Source organism: Leguminivora glycinivorella, chromosome 7 (genome assembly GCF_023078275.1).
Source record: "Leguminivora glycinivorella isolate SPB_JAAS2020 chromosome 7, LegGlyc_1.1, whole genome shotgun sequence".
In the NCBI taxonomy this organism is placed as follows: Eukaryota; Metazoa; Arthropoda; class Insecta; order Lepidoptera; family Tortricidae; genus Leguminivora; species Leguminivora glycinivorella.
In genome coordinates this window covers 9061021-9084152 of record NC_062977.1, presented here as the reverse complement: position 1 = coordinate 9084152, position 23132 = coordinate 9061021, and the positions used below count along the sequence as shown (strand labels likewise).

At 38.7% G+C, this 23132-nt stretch overlaps 2 protein-coding genes across 2 annotated transcripts in view; one reads left to right on the top strand and one right to left on the bottom strand.

The window, feature by feature from the left end:
• Positions 1 to 23132, top strand: part of LOC125228224 (cytochrome P450 306a1) — a 79049-nt gene that overhangs the window by 37409 nt on the left and 18508 nt on the right. The gene's annotated exons all lie outside the window — the stretch shown is intronic.
• Positions 10588 to 15024, bottom strand: LOC125228017. The gene has a single exon (XM_048132454.1). It carries the CDS (start codon positions 15022 to 15024, stop codon positions 10588 to 10590), a length of 4437 nt encoding a protein of 1478 aa, XP_047988411.1.

Sequence of the window (23132 nt, the reverse complement as noted above, 5' to 3'; positions counted from 1 at the left end):
GTGTAAAAAAATAACTATTTTGTAATATCTAAATTTTTTAAGTTTGTACTTTGTACTAATCGCTTTGTACAGTTATTATTTTATTTAAAAAAATCAAGTTTGCATCTGTCGCGGCATAAAATTATAAATATTATAATTTAATCGCTTACTTTACACACTGCAGCTTATTTATCGCATAATTAATTACAATGTAAGAACATTTTATTGGTGCTTTAATCTTCTATAAGGGTACCCGGCATGAACTAGGCAATAATCATCATAGAGATTTTATGTGATAATAAAATAAAGTATGTGGCCTAATCCCAAGTTGCTTTTAATCTGGTATTTATTAAGATAAATACGATATGATAAGATGGAGAGCATCGCATTTTTAAGTGACGTAGCCAGGTCACTAACAAATGGCATCAAAAAAATACGATTTCTAGAGCGCACAAAAACCCGCTGGTTGAGAAACTCATTTAGTGTAGGTCTAATGGCCATCTCGCAGGCCACGCGCATTTGGGAGCGCGCGATGCGGATTACTTACCTAATAGATGTAGCATACTAGAAGACTATACAAGTATACACTACGAGAACTAACTAAGCATAAAGCATGATAATGCAAAAGTGTATAAGTACGAGATAATTAGTATGGTCAAAACAAAAATGTAACTTTGCTAATTCGCTTAAAAACTATTCAATCAATGCCAACCGTTATACTTGCGTATTTTTATATTCAGTTAATAACTTTCCCGTTTTCATTGCCGGACGCCAGACCATCATCATGTCCTAAGGATACTTCGTACCAAAGACTGCCATGATTCTCTGACCAATGCTGTTCCTTCGCCGAACACCGCTGGAGAGACTAAATCCGCCGGACTGCAATGGCTTGGACTTGGACACAGGCGAAATGGGAAAAGATTGCACAGTCTGCTACTACGCAGTTAAATGCACTAATTGGACTTTAGCCCGTTTGGATGTCTTTTTATTAGTTGAAAAATTTAACAGTTTCTGAAAATACAAATTATGCTTCCGATTAAACATTCTACAACAAACACAAACTCAAAAATTGGTATGGAAGCATCGGGCAAACACATTTAAAAGAAGAAATTGAAACTGGTGTTACCAAATTTTTATATTAAGTATAGTTAAAACTGTAATTAAAAAAACTTTAATTAAGAATTTCAAAATTTAATAAATATAATAATTGTTTGAGGAACTCAGGACCGCAAGATTTTAAGTATATTCTTAAATCTGCATATTAACTATTAAATACTGTGTTGACGAAATAAGTCCTGATGTCCTGTTCCATTCCATGCACACTGTGCACAGGTATCTTCTGAGTTCAAGGAGGAAATGTACACACTGTGGCACATCTACGTTAGTCTATATTTTCTTAGCAATCATGTTTTACGAACAAGCACATAAAGCCCAATCCGACAAATAAATAAATTAGTCTCCTCCAAAGCTTCTACGCTGAATCTGCAGGAGGTAGTCTAAGGAGTGCGACCACGACCCGCGCAATATCGCCGCGCGGGCGCAGCGCGCGGCTGCGCTAACCTACTTTGCGACCGTTGATCTCTTTGTTTGTAAACATGGCGTCGACGTCGCCCTAATCGCTTGCCGAACTCGTATGCGCAATCAGCTCTAAATAGCATTGCATCTTTGGACTTTTAAATTTCAGCTCATTTGGGACATTGGCTTAAAAGGTCTTTAGCAGATAAGCCTAGTTGTTTTTATTTTTAGTCAATCGACAGGCGTGGAGAAACGACGTTCTGTTTCCGAAGACAAGTGCTTTTAAGGCTAATAAATTTATTTTAGATAAAATGTATGTGATCTTTTAATAAATTAAAAATAAACCCCTTATCGAACTGATATAGAACTGTTAACGATTACTTATTTAAAACATTTTGTTTAATTAGAAAGTCATTACCCATTTAACTCACTAATTGTATTCAGTCGCCCAACTTAACTAACTATTAGAATATAACTTACAGTTAAAATTTCAATATAAAATATTGCGTGTCATGTGTTGTTACTAGTTGCTAAGCCCAGTAAATATCCCTAAAATAAAACCAATATACCTTGAAAGTTACAATTTTAACAGCAATTCCTTACATATTGCGGCACGACTGTGATAATGAAAGTGACCATCACAATATATTTACGACCTCTCCAACTTTCTATAACTGAATGCATTTGGCTAACGATTTTGTGACCTTAATAACACTTGTATAAATATACAATGACATGTCTAGAATCGTATTTATTCTTAAAATTCCCGTTCAGTCTTTCTTATAAACGATAAATAGGTACGTAGTACTTTAGTACATACAGGTGATTTAAAATAGAAATATATGTACTTATGAATGTACATATTAAAACTGTAACTCCTTTTTGTAAGCATAATAGTAGTTTAAAAATAAGTAAGTAATACATAAAGTATATCCTTAAAATATAGTAGTAGGTACTGAAAGAGTGCTAAGTAAGTGCACGAGCACTTTGAACGTTTACCGTAGCCATTCGAATATTGCGCGTAGCACACGGAGCTGTTGCTACGCCATGAATAAGCTACGCTACATTGTAAGCTTAATATCTCCAAGATATTACAATGTATACGCCTCGTATTTCGTTTCGGCTACTTTTCTGCATTGGGGTAAACGGGGCATCGAACCTTGAACTGCGTTTATAGAAATAAAAAAAACTAATTAGTTACGCGAAATCATTAATTAATTAGGCGTTTTTGTGACTTGCTTTAAATAAATTTAACTTCGCCAGTTTAAATGACGAGATCTCAACCTAATCTTCGCCCATGACTAAAAATAAAATCAGAAGTTCCTTTCAGAATAGTTGATAAGAGCTTTCCGTAAAGTGTTAAAAACCCCTTTATTCATAAACGTTCAAGCCGATAAAGTTCGTTTGTCCCTTTCATACGTATTAGTGTGATAGAAAGGGATAACTGAACTTTATCGGCTTGATAACTTTAGTGATCGTTAATGAACAAGGGGGTAAGTATTTAAACATTGAAACATACCTAATATGTATAATCATTTATGGATAACAATTTTGTAAGTTGTTTAAGGCATCCAGTGATATAAAGTGCATTGCGCGACAGCGAGACTAACTTCCCTTTGGGCCTAGCCAAACAACAATTATACATCTTCAAACACTAAAACCAAAACGCTACTAAGCTACACATACATATAATTAAGTTATAAGTACCTAATACAGATGTAGTGCGAAAAGATTTGCCTTCGTATTGTTACGGAAACGTACGAACATGTCATGCTATTTCAGCCAGTCTCAGTACAAGATGTACTGACATTGACTGAACTAGCATGACAAATGAGAACGTTTCCGTAGAAATACGAAGGAAACTCTTTTCTCGGTACATCTGCACACGGTGTAGCATGGCTAAACCGAAAGATTTTAACTACGCATTTCTGAGGACAAAATAAAGATAAAATGTCATATGACGTCAAGCAAATTTCGCCAAATAAATGCTTATAAGTTATAACTCAAAAGTAGGCGAAATCCAGAAAAGTTTATATGACATTTTACTCTTCTAATATGATGAGGAATACGCTGTTTAAATTATTCGGCTTCCTTATGTTACACCGTGTATGATTGACGTTTTCTATCACCGGCTGTCGTCCTGGTTAGGCTCTCAAATCTTAAATTTCATGAAAAATTCACGAAACTTTCACGAAAAATAAAGGGAATTTAAAGAACCCCGCACAAAATGTTAGAAAAAAGCCGTTCGGTCGATTTGGCTGAAAATTGGTAAAAATATAGCTCTAATACTCTGATTAATTGTGTGAAGTTGCACGTTTAATTAATGACTAGTTTTTTTGTTAAGTGATTTTTAGTAACCTACATGTAATATGTAGCTCTGATTAGTTAACTAACACAGCGGCGTAAGTAGTTTAATGGCTACATTTGTATTAAATGTTTCTTAATTACAATATAGGCACTCATTAGTAACTTATTAGCAAGGAATACAGTAGGTACCATGTGATTTTCAAATGAGATTCGATACTGAGAACGTTACGGAAAATGTTGAATTCTGTCCAAGCAGGAGCGTGGAGAAGTAACTAACTCGTAGGTTACATAACGATGCTAATAATTTAATGCGTTAGGTCATGGTTTTAAACGTTTTCAATAATGGATACTTCACATTTTCTTCGTATCGGGTAAAACCTAAAAACCATTAGAATGCTGCAACGTGTATGCGAAGAGAGCATTGAACCTAGGTCCACTTTTACACCCCTCTTTGCCTCTCTCGTTATTATGTTCTTCATCAAATGCAATCCATACATAATAAAACGTTGCATTTAGGAATCTTGACGTAACCCAGTAAGTTTCAATTCGTTCCTTTACAACATTTATGTTTTCGATACCTTGATGCATTTCACTAACTACCTCGACATTAGAGTCCCCCCACATCTAGCGTCTGGCGAGCGTAGCGTCGGGCCAACTGCATAGAAAAAGACGCCGCGACGTCGACGCGGCCTCAGGCTTTGCCATACAGTTGGCCCGACGCTACGCTCGCGAGACTCTAGATGTGGGGGGAGGACCCTAATGTCGAGGTAGTTGGTGAAATGCATCAAGGTATCGAAAACATAAATGTTGTTAAGGAACGAATTGAAACTTAAAATCTTTGTCGAAGAAGAGCACGATGGATGTGTCTAACTGCTGCAAAAATACCATTGTTTCCATAGTTAGACCTGGCGTAGTTGTCCTGAGGGGTCACGTCTGAACTTATCAGGTGATATTATTTCCAGGATATATTCCAGACAGCACATTGCGTCATCAGCGGAACCAAGACGAAGAAGTTCTCGAAATAGATGCAAACTTGAATGAGCCAGGGTTTATTTATAATAAGGGCTATGTGAAAGTATCGAAACGCAACGTTTTTTTTATGTATAGGCAAAGACCCTGTCTTACGCCGTGGCTTGCGTGGGCGACGGTCGCGCGATGGTCGCGCGACGGCGATGCGACGCATACGAAATCAAACCTTATCGATATGGAAGTAGACGATGCCATGAGACGCGACGGCGCAATACACGGCGTTAGGCCATTATTGGTCGTGCAAAAGTGGAGCAAGAACGATACGGCCACTTTGCAGCATTCTTATGGTTAAGGTTTTTCCCGATACGAAAAGAGAGGAGAGAGTGAAGTATCCATTATTGATAATGCTTAATACCATACTTAACGCCTTGAATGATTAGCATCGTAATGTCACCTACGCATATCATGCGTTCTCAGTATCGAATCTCATTTGACAATCTCATGGTAGAGGGACAGGTCGCTACTGTATTCCTTGCTGATAAGTTACTAATGAGAGCCTATATTGTAATTAAGAAATATTTAATACAAAAGTAGCCATTAAACTACTTACGCTGTGTTCGTTAACTAATTAGAGCTACATACATGTAGGTTACTAAAAATCACTTAACACTAAAACTAGTCATTAATTAAACGTGCAACTTCACACAGTTAATCAGAGTATTAGAGGCTATATTTTTACCAATTTTCAGCCAAATCGATCGAACGGCTTTTTTCTAACATTTTGTGCGGGGTTCTTTATGAAATGGAAAGTTTCCATCCATACAATTGTCCATACAAAGTATGGAAAGTTTCCGAAGTTTTCCTATATGAAAATTTCAGAATTTTGGAAACTTTCCGTCGGCACATCAGTACTCTCAGACCGCTGAGTAGGTACACCTCATTTGAATGTCTTCGCTCTATAGCTTGTGCGTGTTTCTTAATAGTGTTTGAATTTATTCATACAATTATAATATATATTTAAAAAAAGAAATAATTAAGAATACATACGTTCAGATTCGCAGCGCAGGCTTTGTCATATCCGGAGAGCGCAGTGGTGAAGTGAAACGTTCCGAACCCAGTGCGCTCTCACAACGGAAAAGAGGGTGAAACGCCGGAGTGGGTTTAGTGGGTAGGGCCGTTTCTCCCCTTCTCGTCAGGAGAAGGGAAAGCAACGGCGAGTCCCACACAGCGTGCGCAACAGCATTCCCACTCCGTCAAAAAAAAAGGCTTTGTCATATTACAGTGTTCATCCATACAATATTGTCCATATTAAAATCGTAAGTACAGTCCTCCTGAATCACAAATCAATACGAGTAATTGCATATTTTTAAGGTCACATTAAATAATAAAATAATAAATAAATATTGGGGACACCTTACACAGATCTACTTAGACCCAAACTAAGCAAAGCTTGTACTATGGGTGCTAAGCGACGATATACATACTTAAATAGATAAATACATACTTATATACATAGAAAACATCCATGACTCAGGAACAAATATCTGTTCTCATCACACAAATAAATGCCCTTACCGGGATTCGAATCCAGGACCGCGGCTTAGCAGGCAGGGTCACTGCCGACTGACACTACTGACTACATTAAGTAATTGCATTACAGAAAACTCTTTCATCTTTGAGAGAGAGATTTTCTGTAGGAACATTGATCTTAGTTCAGGAATTCAAGGATCCTAATTTGGAAATGAAAGGCTTCAAATATGATGGATACCAATGGACACATATTTGGGATCGACGCAGTATAGTTTCCTCCTCCATCACTTTCATTTCATATCATCATCATCACACACTTCATCCACATTTTCATCGGTTTTCCTTTCCCAGTTCTTCTTTCCACATTAATGCGCAATAGATACTTTACTCGCCACTATCACGGCCGGTCTGACTCAGTCGGTACGTCGGTAGTGACCCTGCCTGCTAAGCCGCGGTTCTGGGTTCGTATCACGGTGAGGGCATTTATTTGTGTGATGAGCAACAGATATTTGTTCCTGAGTCAAGGACGTTTTCTATGTATATAAGTATGTATTTATCTATTGAAGTATGTATATCGTCGCTTAGCACCCATAGTAGGTACAAGCTTTGCTTAGTTTGGGGCTAAGTTGATCTGTGTAAGGTGTCCCAATATTTATTTATTTATTTATTTATTTAAGCTCTCATCCGTCCTTAGAAATGTATTTTATTGCATAGGTAGTTTATCTAAGTACATCCATATCATCATCATATATCATCCATATATATATATTTTTATTTGGAATTTATTATGTAATTTTTGACGATCATGATGAGAAGATAAACATAATTTTGACATGTAGCAAATTTATAGTGTAATTTTTATCATGAAATAAAGAAATCTAATCTAATCTAATCTAATCTATCATACCTATATTTTCTCTATATGTAATATGTTTAGGAGCGATAAGCAAATTGCCTATAAGGTACAGATGGGCAAATCTCGATGTAACTAGTCCAATTTTTCCATGTTTTACAATGTTTGCAATATTAAATAGAGTGTCCACCGGTTATACAGAGTGGGGCCTGAAACAAAGGCGAAGAATTGAACTCTAGGCTATTCTCCTTATACTGATCAACATTTGTTCGGCGACTTTTAAAAATAACTTGTATTTTGATTTTTATCACCCTTGAAAGTTTTTTCTAAGAGGTAATGTATTGCGAATTCTGTTAAGTCTAAAGTGTAACAGACAACGTCAATGACAACAATAATGGCGTACATTGAAGCTAATATTTATTTTGTATGAAAAATTAAAAATTTAAAGACTTCATAATTTTTAAAAGTCACTGAACAAATGTTGATCAGTATAAGGAGAATAGCCTACAGTTCAATTCTTCGCCTTTGTTACAGGCCCCACTCTGTATATGGTAAGCGTGTTCAGTGGATACATGTAGAACTCAATATCTGTACGAGCCGTACACCTTAGATGATATGATTCTTGATGGTTGATTGTAGTCTTGATAGAAACACTGATTTTGATACAGTTATAAATTTATTGATAACCAAGGTATATTGAGTACTAGCTAGGAGCACGTATAAACGTAAACTAATGCATAAATCGATGTATGGCGTAATCGCAAATACAGCAATTAAAATAAAGTCATTATTATATTAATTTTAATGCTGACGCGAGAAATGTGCGATGCTTGCATTGTACATATTCCCGGCCAGGAGATGAGAGATTGATAAAAGATGCTGATACATTATTCTTATATAAATCTGATCATTACAGCGAAATGTATTGAAATAGAATCAAACAAATGAAATAGAATTTAAGTTGCAAGGAATTATTTGATTGAAGTAAATCCCCTAAACATGGAAATGTTTGTAGAGTTAAGCGCAGTCGCCGCGACGCGATGATCTTGTCTCTCAGGGGGTTGTCCATTGTGGTGGTGCTCGGTCGCTGATGGGATAGAGCTGCGCGATGTGATGGACATCGAGGTTGGTCTGCGGCCGCTCTCCCGGGGGGCGGCGGCGGCGAACGGAGGGGTGAGGCGCGCGACGAGTTGCCGTCGACGAATGTAGCGGCGCACGTACAGCGCTGCTAACACTGCGACAATGCCCATGACCACGTAGATTACTGTGTAATGATGAATGTCGTGGTAGTTGATTCTGTCTGATAGGGCTCCCTCGTTCTTCATATGTTCGATTTGATCTCTGATGACCTTGAAATATTTGTCGTTATTTTCAAGAGCTGTTGATTCGCCTTGCAAGACTGGTACTGTTAAGTTTATAACGTTGTTGATGGAAGGCACGTCGAACTTAACAACGTTTGATTGTGTTTTGATTTCGTTCGAGAGTTTCTTCTGGGGAAATATAGTAAAGGCGTCTCCATTCAACACGCACTCTGTTCGAAGGGTTATGATTCCTGCCTTGTTCAAATGCTCAGCCTTGACCTCCTGTCCGCATATGATTCTCGCAATACATTCGTCACAACAAAAGTATAGGTATGTATTCATAGTGCTTAGTTCCGTCCATATGTTTCGACAAGTGTCAGAGTCAGCTGAACACTCGTTCGACATTTGATCGGCGATGCAGAGGTGTGAGTCAGACTTTAGTTGATAAATTGGACCTTGTAGCGTACAAATGAGAGTATATGAATCGTAGTGCGAGCATTTATTTACAGTTTCATCCAACATAGGTATATACGATTCTTTTTTTATGTTTATAGCCACTTGTTTTGCTATGGGTCGTATTTTGATCATATTTTTTCCAACTTGACGTGGGATTGATATTAATCTGAAGAGTTCATACACATCTTGAAAAACTAAGGGAATCTTGATTTCGAAGATAAGGTACTGACGGGTCATTCTTGTTCGCACTTTCATTAATTGATATAGTTTGGGTAGATCTGTGTTGATGTTCTCGCAGGGTAGAGTCAAATCCCTTGGCATCTGCCCGGCTATGATGTTCAGCTCATCTTTCAACTGTTGTGGTGTCAAGAGATGCACGTTAAATTTGCCATAAATAACGTTAGCAATGGTGTCCAATAAAGTGTCTTGTATGCTCTTCAGGTTCACGAGTATGTTGTTAGCGATGATTGATGATACGGTGATTTCATTTATGTGGGTTGATTCTTGCATTTCAGTTGCCTGCTTGTTAAGGCTCTTCTCGATGTTGTTTATGTGTTGATTGAACGTTTTGTGCTGATTTTGCATTGATGTTTCAACTCTTTTCAGTAAGTTAGCTTCCGCTTCGATAACCGAAGTTTGATTCCTCCATAATTGTGCTAAATGTTTCTCATTAGCTCTGGTCAGGTCGATGTCCTTCTGATATTGTTCGGCAAACTGTTCATCGAGCACGCCGAACAGGCTGTGAGCGACGTTACCGACGCCGTTGAAGAAGGCCCTTCTCTGTCGTGGGGACTCGACGCGTTGACCGAGTAGCATGCTGTCGTAGTATTTTAGTTCCGAAAAGGCGTGGCGCAGTTGAGTTAGGACGATGTTGCACTGTTGTTTATTTTCGAGGGCGTGACACATATTTTCCAAGTGTCTGATGTATTTGGAAAATAGTTCTGATCCTTCCCAGTACGGATTGATGTCATAATAAACTACAAGTTTCCACTCGTCTCGGGCCAGCTTCATGTTCGTTATTTTATCAAAATAAATGCCTTGTCCCTCTGTGAAATGTGACACGCTATGATTGCATCGTGCCGGTGATATAATTAACATAAACAGCATAAGCGCCATAGTGATGTAATTGATGAGTTTTGATCTTGTTTTCCTTTGTTTTGTTTGTTTTGCTGGGGGCGCGACCGACGAGGGCAACGTGTCTTCTTTCTGTACTTCTTTGGTTGATGATGATGATTCGTTTTCTGATATTGGCAGTTTAGACAGTTTGATAATGGGCCTTTTGATTATTGAATTTTTTGTCTTCACTGATACGTATCCCGTATAGTCAACACCGGTGTTAAAAAAACGGCCTTGATGGATTTGATCTCGACTCAGGTAAGTCTCCCATGAGTTGTGATTGCTTTGGGGGTTTCTGCTTGAGGCATGTTATGCAACGACGGAGGCGATTTTTTGTAGCTCTATTACCTCCTATGATCCAGACTGATTCTCTTAGCTTCGAGTGAGTGAGTTTGGCAGTTCCGTGCAAAGTAGCTTTATGTGCTTGATCTATAAGCAACTCGGTCAAACGACCTCTATGTGGAATGATAAGAGGATGCTTCATTTCCCAGCTGATGTGTGCGTTGTGAAGGCGTCCTCGAACGCGTAGCATTCCATTTTGATCCAGGAAAGGTCTTAATTTCACAATATTGCTTTTAAATGCACTGATTGATTTGTTTTCAAATTTATTATTTCATTTGAAAACTCTCTTTCTTGCACGTACTTGATGATTCTATTTTTAGCTGTGTTTAACTCGTCAGCTGTTAGGTAACTCGAGCTTTGCTGACGCCGCGAAGCCACTCGTAGTATCCAGGCGAGTACGCGGGTGCAATGAGTCATGTTGCTATGCTTACATATTAATTCATTGATAATATCGCCGTCTGTTTGTTGACATGTTACCGCGTGGCTTTGTTTTGATATTTTAACCTCTTGATCCGTAGTGAACGTGGGCCTTTCTTGATTTTCACTGTATGATGACAGCCAGTTTGGTCCATTCCACCAAAGATGGTGTTTTAATAACTGCTGGGCCGTGATTCCGCGACTAGCGCAGTCGGCCGGGTTTTCTTCGGACTTGACGTAGTTCCAACAAGTCGGTGGTATGATTTTTGTAATTTTCGTAACTCGGTTAGCTATAAATGGCTTCCACTTGCTAGGTTCGCCGTTTAGCCAGCCCAAAACTGCTGTACTGTCAGACCAGCAGACCATTTTGATTTGGTTTTCTGACAGAGATAGCTTGACCTTCTCCATGAGGGCTGATAGAAGTAGAGCTGAACACAGTTCTAGTCTCGGCAAGGACACAGCTTTTTTCGACGGTACAAGTCTTGATTTTACTGCTATCAGTACCGGCGGCGGCGGCGTTGCTTTTTTGTCGTCGGTGGAGATAACACGGCAGTAGATTGCGCATGCGTATGCTTTAGTTGATGAGTCACAATAACCGTGTAGTTCGATTTCTTGATTCTTGCAGGTATTTAGCCAACGCGGGATTTTGATATCTTTGATAACTTGGAGGTCTTGTGAAATTGTGAACCATTCTTTCTTGATATTTTGGGGTATTTGATCGTTCCATCCGATGTCATTTGATATGACATTTTGAAACAGTAACTTCAGTTTCATGGTTACTGGTGACAGCCATCCCAGAGGGTCAAATACTTGTGCTATATTCGACAGCAACTCTCTCTTCGTCATTGTGATTGATGTTTGAGTTGGGAGTGGTGCAATTTTTAGTTGGAAACTGAATACATCTTCCTGAGGATGCCAGCGTAGACCCAGCGTTTTCGTTGTTTCTTGATCTTTAAATTCGAACGTTTCTTGCTGATCTTGAGTCTTACTAGCTCCTTGCAGTAGTTCGGGCGTGTTTGATGCCCATTTGCGAAGATTAAATCCTCCTGATTTTAATAAATTGATCAAATCTTGTTTCATTTTCTTCGCTGATTCGAGATCGTGACAGCCGTGTAGCAGGTCATCCATGTAAAAACTCTCTTCAACGACTTTAGCCGCTTGAGGATAGTTGTGGCGTTCGTCGTTGGCCAACTGTCTTAAAGTCATCATAGCTAACCATGGAGCAGCCTTGGTGCCATATGTTGTTGTTGTTAGAGCGTATTCACGGAACCTTTGATGTTCATTGTCTCTCCATATGATTTTCTGATATTTTTGATCTTGAATGTTCATACCAATCATTCTAAACATTTTTTCAATGTCTGCCACGTACGCCACCTTATATTGTCTCCACTTGATGATGAGTGACAATAAGTCGTGTTGTAAATTGGGTCCGCTGTACATGATGTCGTTCAGACTTGTCCCATTTGACGTTTTGGCAGACGCATTGAAGACCACCCTATGAGATGTAGTTGCTGACTCAGGTCTTTTCACGCAATGATGTGGCAAAAAGCACTCCTGTGTCGAGTTGGATGGCCCGTCGACTTCGTCTGTACATTCGCGCATGTGGCCTAAACTAATGTATTCTTGTATAAACTTCTTGTACTCCTTTTCGATATTTTGATCCTTTCGAAACTTCATCTCGAGTTGCCTGAACTGTGCTATAGCTATGTTCTTTGAATATCCAAGCGCGTCTTCCTTCTCTGGCTTCAACGGCAACCGAACGACATATCTTCCGTCCTCTTGTCGAAAAGTAGTTTCGCGGTAGAAGTCTACACAATGTTGATCTTCTGATGACAAATTTGATGTTTCATTGATGTCTTCAATGGTCCAAAAGCGCGAGATATCACTCATGTTGTTGACGATGGTGCAGCATTGTTGATACGATGGCAATGGGACCTTTCCGTTAATGATATACCCGAGTTTCGTTTTCTGGGCTACGGGGAGGTCATCGTCTTTTACTATGGTTCCATTTTGGACGAATTTGGCGTAGATTTCTGTTCCTAATATGATATCAATCTGTCGGCTGATATTGTAATCCGGATCTGCCAGTGGTAGTCCTCTTAAATATGACAAATCGGGCTTGACGAAGGTTTGATTCGGCAGTGGCAGAGTGAGTTTATTCATGATAAATAACTCGGCGTCAAATTGAAAGTCACAATGCAGTGATGACAAAGTGACGTTTATAACGCCGTTACAGGAGTTTCCATTAATTCCCAGGCCGTACATAGTGTCGTCACAGCTTTCCCGGGGTATTTGGAGAAGTTGAGCCGCAGCCTCCGTGATCAATGACATCTGTGCTCCAGGATCAATAAACGCCCTCAAAGTGTGATACTTTCCATCTACTGCCCTTACTTTGATGAGGGCGGTAGGTAATAAAACTTCTATATTTTTTCTACATTCTTGCGTAATACTTGCAACAGTTTTGCGCTTATTAAGTGGGTCGGAAGTCTCTTGTTTCTGACTGTAGGCATCATGCACGAGCGTGTTATGTCGTTCATGACACGTGCGGCATCGACTCGTTGAAAAACATTCCTTATCGTAATGATTATAAAGGCAATTTTTGCATAGATTCAATCTTGCAATATTGCTTCGTTTGCTTTCTGGTCTTGTACTTTGAAATGTTTCGCAATTAAATATGCCATGATTTTTATTACAAACTGGGCAATGTTTTCTTTGATAATAACTTGATTTAACATCATTTGATTTATTTTGTGATAATGATGAATCTTTTATGCCCATAAATGATTTGTAATAAGGTTTTCTTGGTGCTTCTGATTGATGAGATGTTTTTGGTGTATCCAACTTGCGGCGGCTCGCTTCATATGATGTAAATTTCATTTCTAGAAAATCTAGGAAGTCCTTTAAGGTCGGCAAGTCACGTGGGTTCTTCAATGATTCAACGTACTCCGTATGACTTTCCGGGTCCAATTTTTGTGATAGAATATGGACGATAAGGGGATCCCATGACACGATGTCCACGCCTAGGTTCCTGATGGCGTTTAGGCACTCGTTGGTGGTGTCATGTAGGCGCTTGATTTGTTGATATGATTGTTGTTGCATTGTTGATAGCGACAGCAGGTTGTTGAGGTGTGCGGTGAAAATTAGTTTCGTGTTGTTGTACCTGTGATTTAGGATATCCCAACAGGTTTCATAGTTTTCTGAGCTGATGTTCAGATGTTGAATGAGTTTTTCAGCTTCACCTTTAACCTTATTTTTCAAAAATTGCATCTTCTGTGCATTAGACATCGAGCGGTTATGATGTATGGCTTCATTAAATAAATCCTTGAATGAAACCCACTGTTGATAGTTTCCACTAAAGGGTGGGATGTCCATGACGGGGGTTGATTTTTCACGGTGGACCATGGACCATATTTTGGAATTGATAGATTTTTTCATATCTTGGAATTTCTTCTCATATTTGCAAAACGTTTGATTATAAGTTTCGTCGTCTTCGAAAAGTTCACTGTCGATGTCCCAGTGAAGAGTGTCAATAGTTGTCCAACGAGACTGAACTGATTTAAGTAAATCTTCCAATTCCCACTTTTCATTTACTGTGGAGAGGTCGATGTAATGTAGAGTACGTGCGAAGGCCTTGAAGTTGCTCTGTTGCTTTCTCATCTTTTCTGACAACTTGGCAGCATCGACGCTTGGTTTTTCGGTGATATTGAAAATAGGTGCAATTGCGAAAGCAGAATTGATTGTAGCCTGGGTGGCCGACCTTTCTTGATCTACAGATTGATGGGTAGGGACGGCGCGGATTTGAAGATCCGATGGCCCAGGTTGCTTTTCTTCATTTTTGGTTCTTTCTTCAGCCCAGTTGGGCATCTCTGACGAAGGAAGTGGTGAACGTTCTGTTGGTTTCGGTGAAATTGGTCTCGGTCTCGGTGATAAGGCAGCCTTTTGAACTGTATCCAAATGATCAAGCAATACAGACCGAGCTGATTCGTAGAAGGATTTGGTTTTGATGTATGTTTTTTTTGCAAAAGAAGTGCAGTCCTCGTTCTGGAATTCTAATAACCTTGCATGATTGCTTTGAAACTCCTGCCAGAACCCGTCGAGGCCGGCCAACTTGTTATTGATGTTAGACATAGTCCGACGGCTTGGACCATCTTTCTTGTAGTTCTCAAATAGCCTGTTCATATTGGCCATGAGCTGATTTTGATCACTGCAAATCGCTTCCATTTCCTTGTCTAAACTCATCTTGATTTATTGATATGTAGTAGATTGATAGTAAGTATTAATCAAATATTTGACAATACTGTGGCCACTGATGTGTGATATTGATATTGATTACCTTGGTTTACTGATTAAAAATTGATGATAATTTGATAATAGCTGCAGCACTATAATGATGATTTTACAAGTTCGAGATTCCTCTTACTTGAATTGATAGTAGACGTCTTCTGTTGATCTTGATATCTTCGATGATGAACTGATTTTTCTATGACAATGAATATAGTCAGGCTTTGATGATTCACTACGCCTGTTTCATCCGCACGGTGAGACCCGCTTGTGGGAGGCCGATTGGACGAAATCACTGTCACAGTCACTGATGGCTTCGAAGGACCATTAAGATGTACGAGCCGTACACCTTAGATGATATGATTCTTGATGGTTGATTGTAGTCTTGATAGAAACACTGATTTTGATACAGTTATAAATTTATTGATAACCAAGGTATATTGAGTACTAGCTAGGAGCACGTATAAACGTAAACTAATGCATAAATCGATGTATGGCGTAATCGCAAATACAGCAATTAAAATAAAGTCATTATTATATTAATTTTAATGCTGACGCGAGAAATGTGCGATGCTTGCATTGTACAATATCATAGTGTAATCATGAAAAAAATGGATTAGTTACAATTGTCCCACAGTCGAGATTTGCCCCGCTGTACCTTATTAAGAAATCTGTATCTGCTAGTGCATCGTAATTTTTACTTTACAATTCAAACACCCTGTTCCACAGAAAGAATCATATTTGCCATGATAGGAATCATCGATCAGTTATTTGTGAACTGACAGTCTTAATTGATATACCAATACCAATTGTTAGAGGCATCAACCTCTCATTGTGCACCAGTCTCATAACTAACTATTCTTAATAAACACATAAAGGTACATATAATCTTATTCATATTCAGCTCTTTTTGTTCTGTAGGCCGATGCAGAACGTTCCGTTCACCTCATCTTAATTTTACCAACGTAACCATAACATACACATAGTGGTGTAATATTGACCAAAAGTGGAGTCTTGCAAAATATTGACGAGTATATCTCCGCCCAAATATTACAGCTCATTGTTTTACTATCGTGGTACTTCGTGCATAAATAAACAGTGCACAAGATCTGACCTCAATACTCGAATATTTATTCTCATGACGACGCCAACTTTAAGTACCTTAGTACCTATACGTCTTGCCCAGTAGGTTAAACTACAATATCGTCACTAAGTAGTTTAAAAAAAACTTGTATCTTCGTCTGTCAATGAAAAGAAAATTGTAATAAGTATGTATGGAATGCATAGACTTACTGCGTTTTAACTTTGAGGAACAGCGTGAGATACGAGATTTTTTAAAAGTAGTGACGATATATTCTATATGTAGTTATGTGGATTTATAGACAGTGGATAGAATAAATAGTAAGTTATCTGGTTGATATTGACTGAGACGTGTAAAGGTTAAGTTGCGGTGCGACCGTCAAGCGGTCTCTGCCCTTAGTTTTGTTACGTAAAGAAAACGTGTCTATTAGAGCTAAATTCGTTGTAAATCCCTTCACATTGTAAAGGGTCATTGAACCGGTACCGCTCTGCTATTCCCCCGAAGAATGCAAGGACACCGATGGGCCTCTGGTGGCGCGGCGCGGCGCGGCGAGCCGGTGCGCAGCGCGAGCGCGAGAGCGCCTCGCCGCATGCGCGGGCGCCGATGGTCGCGGGGCGGTTGCGCGACTGTTTGCCTCCCAGCATCCAGTCTGCACACATTTCGAAATAAGCTTTTAGGCACTCCGACATCCTCAAATGTCGAATTTCATTACGGCAACATTTAATTTTCAACCTGTTTCTCTGCTAAAGATGACTCAAGTTATAAAAAAAACCGGCCAAGAGCGTGTCGGGCCACGCTCAGTGTAGGGTTCCGTAGTTTTTCGTATTTTTCTCAAAAACTACTGAACCTATCAAGTTCAAAACAATTTTCCTAGAAAGTCTTTACAAAGTTCTACTTTGGTGATTTTTTTCATATTTTTTAAACATATGGTTCAAAAGTTAGAGGGGGGGGGACGCACTTTTTTTTCCTTTAAGAACGATTATTTCCGAAAGCATTAATATTATCAAAAAACGATCTTAGAAAACCCTTATTAATTTTTAAATACCTATCTAACAATATATCACACGTTGGGGTTGGAATGAAAAAAAATATCAGCCCCCACTTTGCATGTAGGGGGGGTACCCTAATAAAACATTTTTTTCCATTTTTTATTTTTGCACTTTGTTGGCGTGATAGATATACATATTGGTACCAAATTTCAGCTTTCTAGTGCTAACGGTTACTGAGATTATCCGCGGACGGACGGACGGACGGACGGACGGACGGACGGACGGACGGACAGACAGACATGGCGAAACTATAAGGGTTCCTAGTTGACTACGGAACCCTAAAAATCCTACATTATACTTACAATTCATAAACCTATGATGGGGAATACTTCAAAAAAAATAGCATTTTTTTACTGTTTTGTACGTGCCAATAAGTACTGATTCTGTATGGATATTATGATTTTATTGTTATACTCAATGCAGGTCGAAAGGAGATCAGATTTTAAAGTAAGAAGGATTTGGTACCTACATATTTGTCTTTATTTTGGGTTTATTTCATAACTAGTAGGTTCGCTGTAGAGGCGCGTAATAGCATTTATTGTAAAAAATAGGTACTTAATATTTATCAATATTTATTATGTCCACTATAATTATGTTAACGTAAAATTATGTAAACCATAAAACATGACGTACATATATGTAGAAATGCACTTCGTCTTCGGTAATTGAGTGATAAATCTAATTAACTACTTACCCCTATAATTAAGAAATAAATACTAACGACGTCCGTATGAAGTCTAATAATAACTCAATCGTTAAGTTGCACTGGAGAGTTGATTATTCCTGGAATCTTCTCGACTATTGTGCAACAGCTGCTCTGGGGCAGCTAAGGCTTTAGCCTCGAATACGTTGACCCAACGCTACAACTGGTCGACCACCTTTTTCGCGCAAACTAAAAATAAAAGAGGAACGACGTTTGCAGCGACGGGATACAGGCATTCTAGACTCTACGAGTAGTTGCCTGAGCAAAAGATCAAAAAGAAGCCAACCCGTTCAGTGCCCGTGTGGACGACCGGACGCGGCGGCCGGCGACTTTTGTCCGCGATGTGCGATTGAAAGTAAAAGATAATAGTTATGCTTCGATTGAGATCCGACTCATTGACAAGCGCGCCTCATTAGTGATACTATGGACTTGATTGACAGTCAATATTGCCTACTTGCCTCGCTCCTCAATAGAGATATTGAATGTAATCAACTGGACTCTTATTGACTGCGAGTCTAAGGAATTCCACATAGGTGCTTGATCTCATTAAAACATCAATAAAATTTTATTGGCGTCGACCAGGACATCCCTTCCCTAGTAAAATGCTTATTATTATACCTACACGTTTATTGTTATATTCATTTACATCATTTTTAGGGTTCCGTAGTCAACTAGGAACCCTTATAGTTTCGCCATGTCTGTCTGTCCGTCCGTCCGTCCGTCCGTCCGTCCGTCCGTCCGTCCGTCCGCGGATAATCTCAGTAACCGTTAGCACTAGAAAGCTGAAATTTGGTACCAATATGTATATCTATCACGCCAACAAAGTGCAAAAATAAAAAATGGAAAAAAATGTTTTATTAGGGTACCCCCCCTACATGCAAAGTGGGGGCTGATATTTTTTTTCATTCCAACCCCAACGTGTGATATATTGTTAGATAGGTATTTAAAAATTAATAAGGGTTTTCTAAGATCGTTTTTTGATAATATTAATGCTTTCGGAAATAATCGTTCTTAAAGGAAAAAAAAGTGCGTCCCCCCCCTCTAACTTTTGAACCATATGTTTAAAAAATATGAAAAAAATCACCAAAGTAGAACTTTGTAAAGACTTTCTAGGAAAATTGTTTTGAACTTGATAGGTTCAGTAGTTTTTGAGAAAAATACGAAAAACTACGGAACCCTACACTGAGCGTGGCCCGACACGCTCTTGGCCGGTTTTATTTCATATTTTAGTATTAAATCGTAGTATACGAATATGGTATAGAGTACAAAATGTCGCAAGAATAGCAACGAAGTGGATCGAGTTCGTAAATTAAGACCCTCTTTAGTAGAACGTTGCCTGGGAATGCTCGATAAGGCCCTGTCAGTGTCCGCAACAGACGAGCTGACTTAGTATTTTCCGAGTTAAGCTTTAGTATTAATTTACAACCTACTTGTTTATGTGTAAGAATACCTACACATTTATATTAATCGTATTTTAAATTTTCCTTATACTAAAACCACTCCTAAGTTGTGAACGCGAAAGACACCAAATTGAATTCTTTGTACGTGCGGTATACAAGTTCATGTCTCTTACTTACTTACTTCACTGGCTCAGCGACCCAAAAATGATCCTGGACCATGTCCCATGTCTCTTATGTTAATAAAATTTTACTTGGGAGTATATGAATGCTTTTAGCATTTAGGCGCTTAAATTAAACATTAAAAACTTAAATCTAATCGATCACTGTCACATTAATATAATGCAAAGGTCAGTTGAATTCGTTCGGTGCCAGTAAAGTGTCCTTTTAAGTATTACGCAGCGCAGGTAGCGGGCGTCCACCTCGGGCAACCTTGCGCTGTGTCAGTAACACTGCAGGGCAGGCACTAATGGGCGCGACATTACTTCGGCCGCAAGATAGACTACCCGTCCTTTTCTAATTATATTCATCGAATTGGGACGGGTAGTCTATCTCGTGGGTGAAGTACTGTTGCGGCCATGAGCGTGCGCAGACAGAGAGCGGTCTGGAGTTCTGCGTTCCGCGTTCAGAGTTCTGCGTTCTTTAGAATGTACCGAGTCTCTAGCAGCAACGCACACAGCGGGCAGTCTGCCCGCGGCGGTCAAAGCGGAACGCCGCGTTCTAGCGTTCTTTTCCCGCCGAGACAGAGAACGCCGGAACGCGGGGATGGCTGAGGTTGCAAATACAGAAAACATAATGAATTGGTTAGGAAAAAGAAGGATTTCTGAGGTCGAATCTACGGATAGTACACGACGAAATGCTGTTATGTTGATTTTATCCTTAATAAATAATAACAATGTCCTAAAAATACAGCCGCCCTTTATTTTTCTCAATTAATGAAACTATTCATCGACATCAGAATAAAAATATGGAATCGCTGTTAATCTGTAAGGAGAATTTAATGCTGAAAAACGAACTTTTAAGTGACATGTTGCATGTACAAAGACACAAACGAAACTAGAACGCGAAAACTTGAACGCCGCCTGTGTGCGTTGGAGCTTTTGAGCGGTCAACGGTCACCAGAACGCGGAACTCTGACAGAACGCAGACCGCTCTCTGTCTGCGCACGCTCTATGTGTTTGCCCTGCTGTAACAAGCAGCGCGGGCGCCGGATAACTGTACGGTGGTTGAATGAGAATTGAGAGATGAGGGGATGGTTCCCTGCTGACACAATGTTCTTGAAACAAATACCAAAAGCATTTCATTACCATATAATACCATTAGTTAATATCTCCTTTTCCATATTTAAAACTCAAATAAATAAATAAATAGTATAAATACGGAAACAATGAGGAGGATTATGTTAAACTAAGATAGGTATTTACTATACAGTACCTATAACGAAACTAAAAGCTAACTGGTTAAAAACTACGTACATAAGTACCTTACCGTGCACATTACGTAGCTTGAACTTTGAACTCTTTATGAGCAAAACGTGACATTTTGTGTGCCACAGGTTTTTGTAGACAACCAGCTCTCCTTTTATTTTATGCAGCGATTGCTAGTAACAAAGAATGTAAAAAATTTGAATATTTTTGTAACTACATATTTATTTTAATATTTTTTGTGCCTTAAGCATTCATGAAATATATATACGGTATCTCCTACGATAGAAGCATTCAACTAAACTGTAGGTTAATACTACTTAAACTGATCAGTACTCACCATTTATTCAGCGACTTTCAAAAACATACTTGCATTTTAATTTAATTGAATATAGACGTTAATCTTTCGTGAGACATATTTATTAAAATACTAGCTTCTGCCCGCGGCTTCGCTCGCGTTAGAAAGAGACAAAAAGTAGCCTATGTCACTCTCCATCCCTTCAACTATCTCCACTAAAATCACGGCAATTTGTCGCTCCGTTTTGCCGTGAAGAACGGACAAACAAACAGACACACACACTTTCCCATTTATAATATTATAGTATAGTATAGTAAGTATGGATGTAATGAAACTACGGTTGTACTCACTTTATTATTTTGCTACTGCTGTGATGTTTCGAGCCAATTTTGGAGGCCCCTCTTCAGGCCAGGCATGTAGTTCACGCGGCGGCTAAACTCCGTGCACTGAGTTTCTCTTTCTCTCTTATTGAATATGTGGGAAAAATTATAAATCTAAGCTTCCAAAAGACGTAACAATTTTTCAAAAGTCGCTGAACAAAAAAGTATCTTTTTTTGTGGAGTATATTATAAGTAATTATTTGATCGTGCTCGTGAGTGACAGAAAACACCCGGTATAGTTATTAAATAGTCACGTACGCAATACAAAATGAGTGTTAACGAAATTGCACTTACTATTTTCAATAGATTTGCGTCCTATGTCTGATTGTCTCATGTCAAGTGGTCTAGACAGCCTAGGCTCCGACTCTGTCTAGACAAAAGTTATAGTGCTCTTGTGCTCTCAGTGCCTAACGATTTTAATGAATACCGAGTAAACAATTTCGTTAGGCATTAACAGGGCTGGGGTACATGTCCATTTTTAGGGTTCCGTAGTCAACTCTTATAGTTTCGCCATGTCTGTCCGTCCGTCTGCGGATAATCTCAGTGACCCTTAGCACTAGAAAGCTGAAATTTGGCATCAATTATGTATATCAATCACGCCGACAAGTACAGTGGGGAGTGTTTTTTTTTTCATTTCAAACGTAACATGTGATATATTGTTGGATAGGTATTTAAAAATGAATTGGGGTTTACTAAAATATTTTTTTGATATTTTTAATATTTTCGGAAATAATCGCTCCTAAAGTAAAAAAAAAATGTGTCCCCCCCCCTCTAACTTTTGAACCATAAGTTCACAAAAATAGAACTTTATAAAGACTTTCTAGGAAAATTATTTTGAACTCGTGTGTCTGTCTGTCCGTTGTCACAGCCATTTTTTCCGAAACTACCGAACCGATTAACTTGAAATTTGGCACACATATGTAAACCTGTGACCCAAAGACGGACATGTAATTTAAATTAAGAAAATTCAATTATAGGGGCCACTTTTGGGGGGTAAAAGTGAAAATTAAAAATCAACGTTTCTGGAACTCTATTGTTGTACATATCAAATGAAAGAGCTTTTTATAAGTATTAAAAAAAAAATAGTAAAAGAAAATATTCAAAAAATTATCATCACCCCCCTTATCTCCGAAACTACTAAGCGTAAAATTTTCAAAAAAATACACGAGATAGTTTTCAACCTATAGATTACAGGAAAACCTATTAGAAATCTACAGTAAAGCGTAAGTCGGACTTTAAAGAAAAAAACTCACTGCCGCTGCAAATCTCTTGAAATAGTGTGAGCGCGTTTGAATATTACATACAAACTCATTTCTGTTTCGTTTTGTTCAAAATATCGATTATTCGCAAAAATTACTTAAGTTCCTACTAAAAAGGCGGCGCTTAAGCCCTTCTTGTAGTGTACAGAACCCTTGCAACGCGAGTACAATTCGCACTTGACTTGGCCGGTTTTTAAATCAAAGTCCCTAATAGTGCACACATTTTATAGATATTCATTTTTAAATTTTAGATTTTGACAAGCAGAAACATCTGCAATCGAGGTTAAGAATAAATTTGAAAGTGTAAAATATCTGCCTGGGGTGAGACTTGAACTCACGTCCACTGGATCGATACTCCAGGACTCTGCCAACTGAGCCACCAAGATTTCAACCAAGCGACCTTAAGTTCAAGCAGTATATTATATTTTTTGGAAATTTATAAATGGCAAATATTGATACGTTGGTTGAACAATAA